This window comes from Pseudoliparis swirei, chromosome 9 (genome assembly GCF_029220125.1).
Source record: "Pseudoliparis swirei isolate HS2019 ecotype Mariana Trench chromosome 9, NWPU_hadal_v1, whole genome shotgun sequence".
NCBI lineage: Eukaryota > Metazoa > Chordata > Actinopteri > Perciformes > Liparidae > Pseudoliparis > Pseudoliparis swirei.
Window position 1 is genome coordinate 11,878,891 of NC_079396.1, and position 19,610 is coordinate 11,898,500.

General features: G+C 44.8%; 1 protein-coding gene and 1 long non-coding RNA gene across 5 annotated transcripts in view; one reads left to right on the forward strand and one right to left on the reverse strand.

The window, feature by feature from the left end:
- samd11 (sterile alpha motif domain containing 11) overlaps window positions 1-3,437 on the reverse strand; it is a 51,088-nt gene extending 47,651 nt beyond the window's left edge. For 3 of the 4 annotated variants that reach the window (XM_056422267.1, XM_056422268.1, XM_056422266.1), the window contains exons 1-2: window positions 2,633-3,437; window positions 1,381-1,472 (exon numbers count right to left, since the gene is read on the reverse strand). In XM_056422267.1, the coding sequence (XP_056278242.1) occupies window positions 1,381-1,472; window positions 2,633-3,332 (792 nt within the window). In that variant the 5' untranslated portion in view covers window positions 3,333-3,437. Of the gene's footprint in view, window positions 1-1,380; window positions 1,473-1,578; window positions 1,841-2,632 lie in introns of those variants that run through there. The other variant, XM_056422269.1, reaches the window with a different exon arrangement.
- LOC130199068 (uncharacterized) lies at window positions 2,840-6,658 on the forward strand. The gene is made up of 4 exons (XR_008832740.1): window positions 2,840-2,927; window positions 3,788-3,941; window positions 4,358-4,421; window positions 4,755-6,658. It is a non-coding gene; the product is annotated as an uncharacterized LOC130199068 (long non-coding RNA).
- Window positions 6,659-19,610: the final 12,952 nt, after the last annotated feature.

Below are 19,610 nucleotides of genomic sequence, written 5' to 3' on the forward strand. Positions count from 1 at the left end.
CTATGAGCCTGAACATTAGCGAACATGGCTCAAACCCTTCAGCAAAAATGAAGACATGTATATTTCTACTATCCGTTCTCCCTGCACGCCCTACCTCCCTTCGTTTGGCTGAACCCTGTGTGTCAGGGTACAGGTCTTCATTTGTGGCTGTGAAAAATGTCACCAGTTTACCTGTATCACTCAAACACCTCCGGCTTATCTAAACCGCCTTTGCCTTGCGTGCCTCGCCCACAATAATCAGCAGTAGCCACGCTCAGTAGCTCGCTAAGCCTCTTACACCCTTCCCTCAAGATTAGTGCTTGGGAGCGACGACAGATGCGCTCCGTGGTGATAAAAACACACACACGTAAAGACACATACACACACTCACAACTCGCACCTGTGTGAACAGATTTGGCGACGGTGAGCCGGCAGTGTGCTTGCTCAGAGCTGACACACACACACACAAACACACACACACACAGAGCGGCGGCGATGCTGTAATCGTGACACACCTGCATGGCCTCAAGGTTTGGCAATGTGCCCCTGGCCTGAGCCCCGAGGGACGCACTGGGCAAACAAAAGTTCAGCAGCCAGGTGAGGAAACAGATACAATGGGACAGAGGAGCCCGACCAACAACACCTCTCGTCAAACAGCCACATCGAGCCGGTCAATGCCTCGAAATCAAAAGGGCTGTTTGATACTCAGCATCGGCGAAGGGCTGAAAGTGGATTTGATATTCATGCTGAGAAGAATTACCATCAACGTTGACACGTGTGCCTGTAGGGTCTTCATCACCAAGGTTACAGACAAAGACAATGCTCCAGTGTACACTCACCCCCTGTTTCATGTGTGTGAAGCTGGGTGACACAACACAAATATGTCAATGAAATATTAGTATGCCTAGTCTTGCTTTCACACAAGCTGAACTAAATCTAAATTAAAAGAATACGATCTGTAATATCGATTTGGGAAAGAAACAACAGTTTAGAATAAAAAAGACCTTAAAGGCAATTTTGTGATTTTGGTATAACTTAATATTACAGCCAGGCAAGCACAAGCATTCATAACCAGCAAGTTAAAAAGTGTTTTACGTAACTATAAAAACACTATATGTTGGGCGTACAATATTACAATCGCAAATACATCTTTTCACACATGTTGTATATCTTCCAGCTCTGCATGCATGTTGCCATTTGAGAAGTTACAACCTTCACCAATGGGGCAGCTTCCTGACTACCATGAACTATCCAGGACATTTGTAATACCCCATGTTCTATGTATTGAATATCCACAGCAGAGAAGTTGTCCTCAAGTCAAACTAAAACAATATTTTCCATGTAGCAACATATTGACTTCACAAGGACAGACAGAGAGTAACACCAAGACAAAGTTCTTACCACTGGAGATGAAATTCGACAACCAGGACAATCACAGATCGGAGGGTGCACCTGTAAGATTCCTTTGGACATAAGAGTCTTGAGACTTTTCCCTGGAAAAACAAACAAACAAGTGAAACGCTTTTAGTAAATACCAACCATATTCTCCAGCCAGTAAACTCATATCCTCCAGCATGTGATACGGTATTATCAACTTGCTTGAGAATGGGCCTTTTTCTTCATCCCACCCTCTCAGGACTCAATGTGTTCACGACACATCTTGTCAGAAAGCATCCAATCCGCACAGCATGTACTCTGAAGGAGTCTCTGCAGACAACTTGACTTGTCTCTACTTTTCTGCCATGAAGTTTAATTCTACTCAGAGGTCAAGTGCTGTGAGCCAGAGAGACAGCAGCCTACTGTCATCTGTCTATAGCAATCGGTATATTAAACTATTAGGCTACCATTTTTGACCTGGGGGCGACACCCTCCCCCAACACATCCTAACGCGTGTCAGCTCTGCCTGAGTAACCTTGTGTGTGAGTGTGTGCGTGCGTGTGCACGTGTGTTTGTGTGTGCGCGCGCGTGTGTGCGTTAGTTTGTGTAGAGAGGGGGTGCGTGGACCATGCGGAATTATTGTTTAAAAATACTAAGCTAAAAATGTCCACATAAAAATACCGGAACTGTATCACTACATTCATGCTATTAAGGTTATTGTACCGGAACATCTAACGGATACCCAAAATCATCTGACTATGAATAAAAGCAGCCTTACAATTAGCCTAGTATTGAGTTGAAAAGTGTAAATGTTTGCTAAAACCTCCCTTGTAACTGGAGTGGACAAACAAAGCGCTTATTTAAAAATGAAGCCCATCTCGGACCGAGCATGCAATGCGTAAAAAGTGCAGCTGCACTTAACGGAACGATTCAACCCATAATGAGAAAAAACATATTTTAACTGTCACGCATTGACTCATCTACGTCTAACTTTTCACCTCAGTCCCAGTGCAGCCCACTCCAAATGCCGGGTTGGGTGTCTGGTCGCTGCCCAAACTCTGAGTCAAAGCCTCGCGGGGTATGTGGAGGATATGCGCCTTTTTTTCATCCGTCTCCTTACGCACCGACTGCTGTAACCCTTTCACTCCAAAACTCAGCACCGATCCACGAGACCCAACTTTGTACCCAGAATAAGTGGCGTCTAAAAAGTGTTACATTGATGGCGAGGTGTCCATCTCTGCCAACGAACCATGAGGATAGTGGAGGTTATTCTTACCTTTGTGTCTAATACTGCGTTTCCAATCTTTGGCAGTCTCTCGTCCACTGACAAACTGGAACTCGTTGGGGGTAAGCCACTCGCCCCTGTATTTAATTGAGGGTCCCTTACTACCTTGACACAATTTATTGATATAAAGCAAAGCCTTGTTTTCCCCACACTCCACTTCGATGCACGGCTCCCCGTTGTCGAAGAAGGGCTGAAAGTCCGGGATGGAGGAGAACCTCTCCAGCATTAAGTCGTCCGTGTGATGGTGGAGGTGCTGGTGATGCAGCGCCGAGTCGTGGAGCCCCAAGTACGCACGGTGATGGGCGAAAATGTGGTCATACGGCGGCGGATGCGGGGTCACCACGGGGATAGCGGCGGCATTTAAAGGGGCCAGGTATTCGGACTGGTTGAACGCAGTCAATGCCATGTCGTCTCCATCCAGCCTCTCCTTTTTGATAGCAGGCATGTTAGTGGGAGCCGAGCGCCGGTAACAAGTGAAAAGCAGCTCGCCCGACCCAACTTCTGCGTCCTCTCCGTCTGTGAGTTGGGCTGAGCCAGACTTGGAGACGCGCCGCTTGGTTTTACGCAGAGCCCCCGTGTCGCCGTGAGACAGCGGTCTGGTGAAGTTGCCGGATAGATTCCCATTCAGTAGTTTCCAGCTCGCAGCGGCAGCGGCGCTCTCCGCCAGCCTCACAGCTTCTACCTCCCACATTTAATCACACTCGGTCTGTTAATACCTGACATGGAGAGCCCTGAGCCCCGGACATTATGTTACCTATGGTGACCATTACCCGCCGCAGTTACGCGTCGTGTCTCTTATTTCTTTGCCTTTGGGGAAATTAGAAGTAGCTTGGAGTTTTTTTTATTTTTGATATATATTCACCGAGTATATTCCTTTTTAATCGTCTGTGCAGTCTAAGAAAACAATGCACATCGACTCAGTTATGGGGAGTTTAAACGTGGTCAAGACACAAATCCACAGCCAATTAAGATAATAAACTGATATTAGTAGGCTACATTTTTTTTAAAGCAATGTGGCATATGGCACTAATCAGAACCACAAGCGAAACATACCAGGCGTAATATTCGTGAGGAGTATTTGTACAGCATTAATACAGTTTAAAGTTTTTAAAGAGTTGTTTTTAACCCCCGTGTATGTCGTTGAAGTCACGCTGAAGTTCACAGACCCAGACCAAACAAGATTTGCACTCTCCGCCGCTTCTCAACTTGGCCCATTTAAACAGCGGCGGCTCGGCGGAGCCGCGAGAGGAGGGGGGACTGCGACGGACGACGCTTAAGTGCGTAAACTGGAGTGACCATCGTGAGTGAGCGTGAGGAACTTAACTGTCATTTCCACCGATGCAACTGAATCTAAAACTGGTTTTAACAACTGGGTCTTCATATTTACAACATATTAAGCACACTCATTGAGTTGTTAGAAGTTATAAGTCCCCCTCAATAGGTCAATACATGTGTAACACCATTAATACCAGACTTCCTTTCAGGCAAATTGTTTCAACATGTTTACTATTCTACCAAATAATATACACCAAATAAGAACTTTATAATGTTCTGGCCATTTCAATGGCAAACACAAACAGAGGCAGTTTTAAATTAACCCTTCACCTTTGATCATACACGTTGTGGTGGTCAGGGTCACAGAGGTCAACAGACCTGCCACGGTTTGTTTTATGTTCACCTGGTGTGTCTTCTTTCAACCTCCTCTTTGTTTTACAGTGACGCCACTTTTCCCTCTCTTCTCCAACTTCCACTCACCTGCTGCGGTCGCCTTAAACTATGTGTATGTGTGCAGAGCTGTCAAAATGTCACACAACTTGAAAAAGCCGCTTGTTTGGATGCCTCAGCCAACCAGTCGTGTTGCAGTTTACATTGAAATTGCCATAATCAACGTTATGACCCAAAACGTGTTTTATGACTTCACAGTGACTTTTGTTAAGCACATTTGAATCTTTCCAATGCCCTTATATTTAGTTTTAATGTAGAGCATGTTTAGGAAGGACAGATCATAAATATGTGCTGCCGTTGCTGCAAACGTGTTGCTTTAACTAAAGTAAAACCTCCTCAGCCTGGAAGCACATTTTCTGAAGGCACGTTCTCTCCACACTGTCTGTAGGTTATGTTCCCCTGAGCTCCTGGAGCTCGTGAGCCGAACCACATCTGACCCCCATCAGTGGAGAACCACCCAGGTGGATCCACCACCAACACATGGAATAGCCATTCCAGAAGCAGAGGTGGGGTCCAAAACGCCGTGTGTCAGGGGCCTATAAATCAGGCCAAACTGCCTCTGACACACACAGGAAGGAGGCACACCGCACCGCAGGCGGAAGCGGTACACGGGGAGGCCAGAGACCACAGCATGGCCAGAGCTGGTGTCGTGCCTACAGCCGGCAGGCAAGCAGACATTTACAAAAACACCCGGCAGCTACCTCATCGAAGACAGCGAGGGACAGAAGATTGACGTTCCTCCTTCTGGAACTGAGGAGTTGTGATGTCTCAGGAAAATGTCATGGAATGAATGGGTTTGTGTTTGTGGATCCGAAAGAGACCAAAAATGATTTTAACTGAAATCTTTTACCCAAGAGCTTCTACCTTTAGAAGTGAACGCCGTGTGCTAAATGAAATCGAAAGGCAGGATTTCAAACCAACCAGTAATGTCCCTTCACATGTGTTGGTAAGCGCTCTAAACACAAGCAGTGACATCAATCATGAGCTGTTGACATGTATGGCGTATGTTTACAAACCCATTTCTAGGAAGTGGAACATGACGTTTCAGAGGAGACGCTCTTTGATTCTGTCTCCACCCAACCAGCCCTCACCACATCGACATGTCGGGATGGAAACCTTGCTGATGTGTGCGTTGGTGCTGGAGGTGGCAGCATCGGGAGAGCCCTGATGAAACCAGTCATAAAGGGGACGCCCATACTCACTCCTACACACAGTCACACCCCGATTGTGACTCATTGTCCATGGCTCATCACGGAGGGGTTCCCCAAACGTGTACGGTAATGACACTTCAACATCTTCAAAACCCGTAAACTGAACAGAGTTTTCCATCAGCCTTTGTGTCTCTTTCATAAAAAGATTTCATGTTTTTGTGAAACCTTATTTAACCTTTGTACCTCAACCTTTTCTTACATCTTGCTTCTTCTACTCCTGTGTAAAAAAACTAAGCTGCTCAATACACCCCATGAATTTAGAAAAAATTAGTAAATACTAATATCAGGACATAGCTCTATTATAGTAACTTTTATTCATGTGTCCCTCACATGTCACAACTGAAAGAGGTTCCAACTATTTATTAACCAGACCAATTTAGAGCACAGAAATAAATAACCCTGCATGTTTAGATTCTAATAATCTTTTATTTTTCTAGTATCTATGTCACGACTTTTCAGGTTTGGTTTTAGACTCCACAGCAAGACTTTGAATGAAGGAATAAAAGGAAAACGATTGCCTTTTACTCAAAATGCAAAGATACGAGCTCCTCACGACGAAGACACTGGTGCCGCCTCCTCTTATAGTTTCTCTTTCTATCACTGAATGCCGTTTCAAGTAGGATTCATCTGGTGAGTCTACAACTCTAACTCCCTTCTGAGGCTGGCAGCAAACCCATCAGTAAACACTCTTTATTTTCATTTATTTCTTATGTGTAGCATTGGCAGATTTCATCAGTACCCACAGAAGAAATCAAATCTATCAAGAGTTAAAATGATTAAAAAGATTTTAGATTAGACAAATAATAAATAAAGAGAGAGGTCAGTACCTGGTTCCTTCCATTGTGTTGTTATTATAAATATGTTACACTAATGTTCACATACAGATCATGTTACACTGTTTTCACACTATATTTTTGTCTATCTCCAGATATTTTAACTCAACTGTTCTTTCTTTTATGACAGTTTATGTTTGTATAACGTTTAAATTAAATGGTTTTCATGTTGCTGTAAGTGTACGAAAAAGGAGCATTTCACTTCGTGAAACTGATATTATTTTAATAAAATGAATGATGATCATAATATAAAATTGATTCTTGCTTTTTGAATTTGTTTCCACTTTGGAAGTCCATGTTACACTTTCAACAAAGATACTGACAATCAGATATCATGTGTTTTAACATATAGATATTGTAGATATCTGTTTTCCAACATAATGCAAATACATCCCTGTATGGCAGTACCATGGATCAACATGATCATAGACAAACTATGGTGATTAACTATGGTGATTATTGCCATTATTGATTAATCTGTATGTTCTTAATATCTTAATCGTTTAGACTATAAAATGTTGGCATCATAATTTAGATTTTAACGCGACCGAGCTTGTAAAATGTGTCCAAAACACAAAAATAATTAATTTACTGTGATATGATACAAAATGTACAAAAAAGCAGAAATTCCTTCCAATTGACTTAAAAGTATCAACATGGTTGGAAATTAATTTTCTGCTGCTCTTCGAATCAATTATTAAGTAATTAGTTCAGCACTGATGAAGATTCTTTGAGCCATACAATGTCACAAAAACACACACAGGACTGAACTTCAAATACAATCCAACATTCAGACCAGTTCAGTTTGAAAACTATACAGGATGGTGACGAAGAAATGTCGAGGACGGTAACTTCGCCATGTTATAAGCCGGAAATTCTGTCCATTCCTTTGCCCTCATCGTCCGCCGGGAACCCCCCTAACGCGGCCCCCGCCTCTGCGCCGTTGTTGGCAGCGGCCCCGGAGCCGCAGCGCTGCCGGCGGGGGAGAGAGGTAATAAATAACCCGGGGAGAGGAGCGGAGACCGCCGGGCGGTGCACAGTCTGACCTGACAAATACTCACTGGAAAACCATCAGAGAGCGAGAGCCCACCCCTGGCGCTTGGAGCCAGCCTTTCAGACATGAGCTGCAAAATATATCGGCCTGCCCCTACTGGAAAACAGAAAGGAAGACGGAGAGAAGCGTCTCCGTCTCCTCCGCCCCCCTCCGCCCCCCAGACACCGCCGGAGACGCGGCGAGAGTAATTAACTATTTAAAGCATAGTATGAATTTCCTAAGGAGGCCTACGCAGTATACTCTTGTCCAATTCTCCCATAGACACAAAGCCAAAAGCCGATAAAGTCGCTGGAGGAAGTTAATAAAAAAGAAACTTAAGTTGCGCTTGTTGTGTGTTGCATGGCGATTGATCCCAATTAGTGTAAATTATACCACCACTTCTTCTTCTGTGGACTTTTTCTAGTTTTAGGAGCCACATTATCACATTTTCTCACACATTTAGCGGAAATATGTTTTATCAGATGGATATTACAAATCACTTTGTTTCCACTGATCACTTGGTTCTGTTTGGTTCAAAGATTATTAGTCGCCCACGATGTAGATCTTTGAAACTGTTCCTATGAAAATAATGACTCAGTTCAAATGCAATTCAGTATGGCCTCCAGCAGTCAGTGAACGCATCACCATTCGTAGGCCATTCAGTCGGCTGCTAGCCCACGCTGCGAAACTAGCCTACACACATCTAAAGGGTTAACAGTTCATGTATCATCTGTAAAAGAGTTATCCGATCACATTGTGTCTGTAGCTTTCGAGGTCTCTAACACATCTGAGTTAAAACAGCGCAGTCGACTGTTGCGCCACTGCTAAGTAGCCGAGTCCGCCACTGACCGGTGATTTAAAATAATCAGTTCATTTTAAATGTATTGATATTCGTTATCGAGCCACGCCTGTTCGACCTGAACAGGTTTTGAGATCGGCCCACCCGTCTTTGAGGTTTCTACCGCCACCCAAATGAGGAGGAATGGAATTTCATATGAGGTGCTCACAGCATTGAAATATTACATTCAAAATATCTCGAATAATCTGCAAAGCACACTGTCAATTGGTTTCACTACACTATTTCTAGAGTAAGGAGACAATGTTAACCATTGACTTCCATTGTATTGATGTGGAGGCAGACAGGGAGCTCTATACACCAGTCAGAACACTGATATCTGCACACGACCCGACGGGACGGTTTATGTTAGGCCAACACGCTATCGTTTAGGGATGTAGGGCTAGGCCACTAAAACACTCGGGTGTTTCGGGGTAATTAGTTGTTAGAATTAGACTATTAGCTAAACAAAAATTATAATATAATATCCTCCCCACCCAAACCTTTCTGCAATTGCAATATGGAAGTAATGTACCAAATATACGTCATGATGAAGATGTCACATCGCATACCGACTCATTACATGGGATTAATTTCATATTTCATGGTTCACAATTTCTGCACTATTTGATCAGCGATTGGAAAGAGCAACACCTCTCGTTTCAGGTCAAGCTTCCTTTGTCGTCATACTCGTTAATTCTATTAGCTCCCCTGCTACCTCTCGCTGACTCATTCTCATTGTATCTAGACACGATACTTCTCAGGGGTCCTGTAGGAAGATTAGCTCTCCTCAATTGTAATTTGTGGAATTTAATATCAGAAAATGTTTCAGGGGATACAGTCTGTGGGCTTTGAGTGTACTTAGCAGAAAGCAGACACGGAAAAAACATCATACACTAGAAGGGGAAAATGTAGATCCGAGAGCTGAAATTCTGAAGAGAAAGCATTACATTGGGCATTTCAATACCCTCCATCTGGTGGCCGTGTGAAACACCACATCATATTTAAAAACTTCTTATTTTCATTGTGTGTCTCTAATTGCACAGCAGGTTGTGTGTTTTGGCCACTGTGTGCCGTCTCTGAATACCAGCACCAGCTCCCGCCCCTTTTTACCTTCGCATTGAAAATGCGGAAGGTTATGTTTTGATCGCCGTGTATTTATTTATTTATTTATTTATTTGTATGCGTGTTCCTCGCATAACACAAAAAGTATTAAACCGAATCGCATGAAATTTAGTGGGATGGTTAGTTATTATCCGGGGACCATTTGATTAGATTTTGGGATCAATCGGGTCAAAGGTCAAGGTCATGAAAAGGTCAAAATCTTCTTTTTACCATAGCACGGTCAATTTGTATCCAATTGGCATGCAACTAATGCCAAAATGTTCATAATTCAATGACCAGTCTTGTGATATGCGAAGGTATGCGCTCTACCGAGTGCCCATTCTAGTTCAATAATGTTTAAGTCAAATTTGTCCTTCGTTTTAAGTTTCAAAACATTTCAACAGTGTATGGTCCTGTAAGCACAGACATACCGTGGTGCTATTGTTGTGCTATAACGTATAGGCCGTAAGCTAAATCTTCACCCGAGCATTCATCCAAAAATGTCCCCAAAAAAAATCTTTTTTTAAACTGAACTAGTGTGGGACCAACGCAGTCCTCTAACTCCAACATTTCAGAGTTGGCAAGCAAGCGGAGTAACATTAGACACTGGCGGGGGTGGGGTGGGGGGGGGGGGGGTTATGCTGTCGTGCCGGCGCCCTTGGCCTCCCCCGGCGGATCTGGGGGGTCAGGCGGCTGTCTGTGATCCCACACAGCGGCTCTTCCACATGGGATTTATTTTCTTGCTGGATGGGCAGGCAGGCGGCCCAAGAGGATTCTCATTTTAGACCAGCGTCTGTAGCTGTCAACGCCAGCCGACAGAGGCGAGCGGACACCCGACCCCGAGTATCCTCCCTCAACACTCCCCTTTGGACTCCCTCCTCTCCTCCTTCTATTCCCTGTTCACACACAAACGCACTGCACATGGACAGTGCATGAACACACACACACACACACACACACACTCAGAGAGAAAATAATTTGTCTAAATGAAACTTTAGGCTGAAAATAATGAAAATGAAAAATCCTACACGATTGTTTATTCGGTTTTCACTTTAGTATTCCTAATCTTTTATTGTAAAGCGCCGTGGTGAATTCAAAGCTTCAACGAGCAATGAGTCAGGTCTATCTCGCAAAAAATGCACAGCGTCTCCCCTTCCTCCCCAGCGCCGTTAATAATTTGTGCAGTAAAAGATAGCGTGCCTCTCTGAGTTTGTGGGAGTTATTGGCACAGTATTCCCCACCATATTTGTGCGAGGCAGTGATAGGAACATAAATTATTTCTTATCTCTTCCGCAATCCATTTTTCAAAGGGCTCACTCTGTGTTTGAAGGGTAGCAGCACCAGCAGCCAAAGCCCAGATAGTGGGCCACGTTAGCCTTCTAGAGATCCGACCTAGTGATTTCAAACGATGCCAGAGACCAGAACTCATTGATATGGACAGTACCATTTATGACCAGAACTTAATACCAAATTAGGCCCCTGGAATCCAACATAAGATCAAAACAATGGCCAACATTACTACCACTACGAAAGCAGAAATCGTCGTCCGGTTATTTAGTCAAATGCATCGCGGAATCATTGAGGATCTAAGGCGTAAGGACTTGGACTTTAAATTATGTTTGAGAAATTCTTCAGTATCTAGTGGTGGACCAAAGTGGACTCAGCCAGTGCCAAGTGACATATAAGCTGTTTAAGGAAGTGAAACCAGTCCTTCAATCACGTATGTTAAATTAGCCATGCTCTGTCCACTGAAATGCAAAATCGTCACTTAATAAAAAGTGTTGATTGCCACCAATTTACACTGAAAACGCTTCACGTGCTCACTGATGACGACGGAAATTGCGGCGTCTCAAAAGCACCATCCTTTGATATATATATATTTTTTAAGTCCCTGTAAAATCACATCACCCATTTTTTCCCAACGAGGCTCCTTTGGTGATCCCCAAAGGTCAAGGGTGTTTCTCTCTGTTGAAAACATGCAACAACAACATACAAATAAAAACAAAAACAACAGTTTTGAGGGAAATAAACAATGTTAAAAAGACTTGGTCTGTCCACGCCTGTGAAGACTGTTCTGGACATTGAAACCAAATTTGAAAAATTTCAGCAATTTAAATATATATTCTGCTCAGGTTGATCTGCAGCGACGAAATGACAAATGATAAATATCAAACGCTCCTCTGCAAAGCATTAATGTCTGCTTGCAAAGAATAAACCCTCGCTCTCCCAGCTCCTATTGATTTTCTTTTTTTCCTGTGTGATGTGAAACCAGCAATCAGCACTGCGGTTCGAAATAGCCCTGAAACTGGAGCCGAGACGTCGATGAGTCGCCAACACATTTCAATTAGCAAGCCGCCCCGGCCGATCTCTCCCCCGGGGCACAGAGTGCAGAGGGTCGGGCACGCCCAGCCCAAGTCCACATATGGTCCTGTGTTGGCTCAAATGAATCTGATAAGACACGGGGGGAGACTTTATACATGCCACAGGCAAGCAATTCTCTATTTTCCACATCTTTTCCAAGTGAAAAACACAAACTTATGTATTCACAGGTCAAACCAACCTCAGTGTGGTTTGTTCGACGCGGGTCGTTTCCTGTGAAGAGACACAGGCTGCAGTGGGATAACACAACATGAGCTGCTCACATCATCTGGGTTTGAGATGTAAAATAATGGTCTGTCAACTGTTTAACTTGTATTTATTTAAACAGCCCATCCAGAAAAGGGTTTTCACTTAAAGTCACTTAAAGTGTGGCCATGGCGATACCATCTCGCGCCCAGAGGAGGAGCGACTGTTCACTGCTTAATCTTCTATGCATGCGGAGTTTCACTGTCAGACACTTTTATAAAACCACATTTTTGCACATCTCCTTAAATATTCTCAGACTATAACCTACTGCTCTGTTTGATTCATCTACGTTGGAAGTGCTTTTTTCCATTTAAATACACTTTAGACTACATAAGAAAACTTTGAATGCTGTTGTTATTTTATACCAAGTCGTTCTCTCTCTCTCTCTCTCGCTCGCTCTCTCTCTCTCTCGCATGTTGTTTCATTCGCTGACAGCTCTCATCAACAACAGTAGGCGAGAGCTAGAGCTAGCATTATGTGTGTGTGTGTGTGTGTGTGGGGCCAGGGGGTTATGGTGGAGCCACGGGGCCACAGCGACAACTCGCTGCCCCCCCCTCTCAGCCCACCGTACCCCTCTGGCCTCTTGCTCCTCGCCTGGCTGGCAGCCCTGCATCAGGCAGACACACCACTCGCTCCATCTACCCCCACCCCTACCCCCACCCCCGCTCTGGGCCGATCGATACAGCTATTCGCCTTTCATCTGACCAGAGCTTTGGAGGAGCCGCACTTCCTGAAGAAAACCCAATACAGCACTCCCTCTCAGGGTAGCTTATTCTCTCTGTCGGTAAAAGTGTGTGTGCATGTGCGTATGCACCAACGCTGGTCTACATGTTTGTGTGTGTGAATGTGTGGGGGAAAGAAAGGTTTCGTATGAGTGGACACATGATTCATTAATCAAAAGACAATAGGATTTGCTTGATTGGATGAGTATGTCTAGTTGCTAAAGTACACACGTTTGAAGTGATGTTATAGAGGGAGAAGTAGTTTCTTTTGATCAGTGCAATATGAAAATGGCTCTGCTTGAATCAGAGAAAATCCTTAGATCTAAATTAGATCTAAATATGAATTTCCAAAAGCGCCAATGGGTTAAATTAATTCTACCTAGGCTGATGCTCATGTCTGTGAGAGTGAAGTTCAGTCTTAGTGGAACGTCCTTATAAATACTTCAAAAGCAGGAGAGGCAACATTCATTTCACTCTACATTTTCTCCTCAGCTTATCCAACAGCTTCCGGTGATGTTTGAGAATTTGGGTTTTAACTCCTTCTCTGCTTATCCTACAGATTTCTGGGTTGTTTGTTGAAAGGGAATAACTTCCTGTGTGGGAGAGGCTGAACCTCCTCACTCAGCACCCAGGTGTTAAACAAGGGAGGCTGCTCAGGTCACGTCAAGGTCAGGTGAGAACACCACCTCCCGGGACTAAAAAGGGCCACATGTGGAAGACTGTTTAATACTATTTTACAAAAAGACCAAAAAGGAGCTCTTTGCGTGCCCCACACATTGTATCCACCCTAAATGAAGATTTGGGAATATATTTTAAGAGCTCTTGTTGTAAGGGCATTACAGATCATTTATAAACCAAAAAAGAACTAAAATTATTTTATATTTTTCTGTTGGGTCTTCTCTCCTATTTCTTTACCAGAAGGCTTGACTGGTTTATGTAAAGTGAAAACTTATTTTTGTATTTTACAAGAAGACATCAAGCATGCAGTTAATGCGTGTGAGTCAGTGATTAATAAATGCTAATGAGTATCTAGCAAGTGAGCTAAACCACCATCAGGCCATTTAAAAGACCAACGTCACACAGACATGGTGCACACATTCTGAGTGTTGGGTAGCAGCTGCACTTCAAGTAGCAGCGATACCAGTTCAACGACATTTCTCAGTAGCGTGATGGCAACGTCGCTGTTTTCTGAATCGAATAGCTTTTTTAGTAGTTTAGCGCTTTTATTACTGAGGTAGTGTCCACACACGCTACATTTACACAAGCAATTCTGAAGCTCAAACCCAGCGGAGAGGTCTGAAATAAAACAGTTCAAGATCCGGAAGTGACTTATCCATCATATTCAGATGTGTAAAATATGAGTGGCCGACAGAAGCGCTTCCATATAACGGAGACACCACGTACCAATCTTTGGGCATGCTAGAAAGGTTTGAACATTTTTCAATGGACAAGTCAGCAATGTGTAGGCGGGTCCTCTTTTTTAACTGATTTATATGAAGTTGATTTATACAGTTAATCTACCTTAGTGTTCTTGAAGTGCTCTTGTATTTTAATGATACTTTTTGTTCCCTTGTTATTTCTTATTGACCCACCAACTGGCTATATACTATAGATCAGTACCTCATACAACCCAAATATATCGCTTTGAAACGCAATGAAACAAATAAAAAAAGGAGCTCTACACCGTTTCATCTGGGTTCTACATATACAGTAAAACAATCAAAGTGGGTTATAATTTTAATTTACCTGGGGTAACCTCTTTCATAAAGGTACAAATTAATGCACATGCTTGCTCATAGCCCGCCCACCAGCGAAGCTCTAGTCAGGATGTTGTGTGAACAGATGTTTAGTCTGCCCTGAGGAGCGCACTGCCTTGTGTTTTTATTGGCCCTCTGAATTTACTGACTTTCCACAGAGACACCATTGCCTTGGTCAATAAGTCCCGACCCACAAAAACACACGCCAAGCCTTTGAGGTAAAACGTCAAAGGGCGGAGGAGCAGCGAAGGGGACAGAGGTAGGAAGCGAGAGAGCTGCTGCCAGATCCACAAGGCCGCGGACGGGGCCGTATAAACAAGACTGAGTGTGGCCACCGAGGATTGGTACATTGTCCCAGTGGAAACGCCGGATGACTCAGCCTCCGACGCAGCACGGGAGGAGGAGGAGACACTGCTCGGTCCCAAACAGTTTCCAGACTATCTAAAATAGGCCTGCTAATCCCCAACTGATGGTAACCAAATGTCAAATGAAGGATGAGAGTGTGAGGCGGTTGTAACGTAGTTTCCCAATTCCAAACCTGCAGCACACGACCAGAGACCATATAAATGTTAATGTTAATCAGGTGATAGCCTGGCATCTGATTTATCCTTTTTTTTATTGATTTATGTATTTATATCGGAGTTTATCCTGCATGTGTGTTCGCAAAGCCCAGGAATATTCAGAAAAGCAAATGACACTGTGCTGACCTCATTTTGATGTTCTTATAAAACCACAGCTTTTCATGCATTTTTTCCAAGGGCCATCTGTTCATTGCACATGATAAATGAGTGCCAATCAGACGCCCCGACACCACGTTAAGTGCAGCCCTGCTTCCTTAGTCAGGTGCAAGTTAAGGACACCCACTGTTACCCTGCGGTCAAAGGGAAAGAAGAGGGGAGGGGATCCAGGAATGCACGGCAGGGCGGCTGCTTTGGCAGGTAGATGAAGTGAGGATCACACGGGCCGGTGTAGGCGTGATTAATGCACGGGGGAAGGCACGGGAAGGAAAGCAAAGCCATAAATCAGCCGCTGGGCCTCCATGCTAATTGTAATTGAAATGAATTTGTCTGGCCCATAGAGCAGGGTATTACAATTGGTATTGACCAATAGGGCCCAAGTGATCCAAGGGAAATGATACAGAGAGTGTGCCGTGTCAAGATCAATGCGTACCACAGTGCCGGTCTTTTTGTCGCATAATTAAAGGTGGTTTGGGTGAAAAACAAGGAACTCGTGTGGTTACTCTGGCAAATGTGATGGTGGAGCCGTTACTCAGGGTAAAGGCTCCTTTGACTTATGGCCACACTTTAAACGTGAGCTGCGATTGTTTAAAAGAGAATGTCAAATACACAGAGGTCAGGCTGCAGAGGGGAATCACTCCTAAGATTGCTTGAGCCCGGGCCATTTGTTTTCTTCTCCTGCCTCAAAACAAAGTGTGCAACATTGCCCTCTGAGGTTAAGAAAACGTATATAAGCTGCATTTAGTCGACTGTATTCTAAGAGCACAGAGCTGCGTGAAGCATTTTCATGAACCCAATCTCTCACTCACTAATTGGGACATGCACAGACCTGTGTGTGCAGGTGTGTATTTAAAATGAATTTGAGGACAGATGACAATAGATCTGAAGAAAAGACAAGAAGCACCAAGGTTTTGTTATTACATTCTGCGGTGTCAGATCGAATAACCTTTTGAATGATAGACAGTAAACGAGGCAACAGGTTTGAGCTGTTCGGTCCTTGTTTCCAAGAGTTTCAACACAAATTTCATTCCAAAAAGAGACATTCAGAAAGACTACCTCCCACTGACTTCAGTCATGCCCACTAAGCACAGTTTGGGGCATTTACTAACTAAATAGTTTATAGAAAGAATGAATTCCTTACTATTGAGCTAACAATATATGTCTTAAATAAAATAGATAACGGTTATAATCTCGAATTGAACAACCTCTTCCAGAGACAAAAACAAAAGTAGTCTTGGGATCCGTGTGTTGAGCACCCAGCAGAGTATTCCCTGCTCTCCTCTCTCTGGGATTTGGTCTCCATGTTGTGATCCAATAACATTCCCCCATGAGACTGCAAATAGCATCCCGACCTCACTGCAGCAAAAACACATCCTCTTCCATTCACACACAGAGGAATACTGCGTTTCATAACACACCGTTCCCTCATCGGGGTATTCAAATGACACCGTAATACGCAGGCTCGTCACTCACACCTTTTTCAGTCTTGAATATGCAAAGTCTCCGTAAAAAATTGGGAGCAGGAAGTGTAGAGTCGTGAGTTTTGTGTGACACAAAGGGCCGAATCTCCGCCGTTCAAACGGCTCGACAATGTTTCACATGCTCGGCGACAAACTAGACAACAACATTCACCCCCTCAATTTATGGCTCTTTGAACCCTGTGGGTACAACGAACAACAGGAACAAAGCCTTGTTTTTCAATTGTCTGTGACAGTGTGGGCCGCTCGGCGCGGAGGCCTTCGCCCTGACTACAGTGGGGTGTGTTTGCCAAACGAGCCAGAGCAGCACCGAGCAGCCCGCGATACGACCAGGGGCTTTTCTCTGCCTGCACACTCCCTCCACCAACGTACCTCCTTCCCCCCATCCTTCCTCTCCGTCAGGAATCTATATTTCATAAGCGAGCTGTGGAGCTCCAGTGCCCAATTATCAGCAGATAAGGCGCAGGAAGCCCTGGAGCGCCGGCACGGCTATTTAGACGGGGAGGGGGGGAAGGAGCCGGAGAACGAAAGGCAGGCAGGCAGGGACCCAACCCCCCAGGGGCACTTCGCCCTCCCCACGCTTTTTTTCCTTCCCTCTCTTTTTTTCTTTTCCCTCCCTCGCTGACAGCCTCCTCCTCCCCCCCTTACCTCAGCGGCAGGGTTCAATTAGTGCCGGCGGCGGCTAGCACCCGCAGCCCCACTCAGCCGGGAGCTGGAGCCTCTATCAGCAACACCAACAACACGCAAGGCTGAGTCCAACTAGCAACCCAACGTCAAGGCAACTGCTATGCTGGCCTCATACAGGCACGTATTCACACACACACACACAATAACACACACAATAACACACACACACACACAATAGCACACACACACACATAATAACACACACACACACAATTACACACCCACACACTCATGAGCACACACAGGCACATGCATGTATTCACACACGCACACACACACATACACACACACACTCTGAGAGGCTTTAGTATCTCTGAACAGGATCGTATACAAACGAAGGGAAAACATTTTGTAAACTTTTCACAGCTTTTCTCCTGAAACCACAACATGAATGATTCTGCGAGCTTTAGACAACGACCTCTCTGCAGAGACACGTTTCTGATATTCATTGTTGCGGAAATAATCACGTCAGACTATCTCTGGGGAAATACTTTGAACTATACTTTGACCAACTGTGAAATGATGGAAACTCCAAGTATTTTCCCGATATTTTAGAATTTCTCCGATGCGTTGTTGCCGCCTCCACCGACTGGTGCATTTAAGTCGGGACTTTTCACACTCTTCGGTGGCCCCGGACCTCTATTAGCAGGGGGGTAAAACTCCATGTCCCTCTCACATTTTCAGACCCCAACAACAAAAAACACGCTCCAACCACCAATGCTGAGCAAGGTCGGCCAGAGGTCAGGCACAGCTCACGGATACGAGGCGGATATCGATTCGCTGGGACAGGCCGTAAGCGCACACACGCACGCGCACACACACACACACACACACACACACACACTTTCCTTCCCCTCCTTTTTTTCTCTCTTTCTCTACAGTCACAGCTCAGGCATCAGCCAATAGATCAGCCAGGGGCAGGAAACGGCCTGGGTCAGAGGGGACAGCGCGTGTTGGTGTGTGTGTGTGTGTGTGTGTTTGTGTGTGATGATAAGACTAACTGCCTGCTGAAAGCCGCTCTCACCCAGAGCTATCGGGGACCTTCCGGATGCGCCGATTCACCTCGAAGGAGCAAAGAGAAAGAAAAAAAGCTCTGACCAAACTGAGAAGGATCATTCATCTTACTGCCTCTGATAGACGTGCATCTACGAGCACACTCTCAACACGCTGGCCTATGTTTATGATCTGTAATTGTTGTCTCGTTTCAGAGTGCCACCCAAGTTGTTGTTGTTTATCAGTCTATCATTTGGAAGTTCATATTACAGAACATTTGTCGCCGCGGGAGAGTGTGTGGGTGTGTGTCGTCTCTGTTGCCGAGTGGCCCGTGTTCGGGGATCCGCCAACGGCAGAGAGACTGAAGACCTCCAGCAGCCCTGGGTCGACCAGAGGCTCAGCTGGAGTCTTGCTCATACAGCCTCAGCGGTGCATCGGTCGTCATGCGTGTGCACGTGCCATGTATGATTGCTGCGCATGAGTGAATAAGTTAAGTGTATGCATGAGTGTGTGTGTGCACGTGTGCTTAAATGCGCATGTGTGTGTCTGAACTGTATATGTGAGAGAAAGTCAGGGGGCAGTGAAGCGGAGGAGGGCAGGCAATGCTCCCAGGCATAGAAAGCAGGCCAACTCCATCTCCCACTATGGAGAGCTTCAAAAACACTAGAAATGGTTAAGTACGCCTGGTTATATCAGTCGTGTGAGATGAGCTGTTATGTTGTATTCTAACTAAAAACTGCCACACTGACTGGATCCTGAAAACAATTGCAAATTTGCATTTTTTTTAATCATCGTTCCGACCATCTTTGAATCTTTTTCAGTCTTTCGTTTCCAAACCCTTTTCGAATATGCAGAGAGAAAACAATGGAAAATAATTTTCTCTTAGTCATCGCTATTTTATTCAATCTCCCGCTGCGGAGTCTCTCAACCGCTTCAACGGCTAAACTACTGATAAATCAAGTAGTGTTGACAGAGAGAGAAGAGGAAACAACTCAAAGACAAAAGATTCAGAGATACAGACGATAGAAGACAGCGAGAGCGTCAGCGGGGGAAGTTCTCTTCCCCCGCTGACGCTCTTGTTCCACGGTGAGAATCCCCCGGCCGGCGGCCGTGCATCTGGTTCCAGTTAGCTCGCAGCACTTTGACGCGTTTCCTGTGCTGCAGCTCCACGCGGCCACGACGCAGCCCTCCCAACGCCACGACAGCCAAACTCTCTGGAGATCATTTAC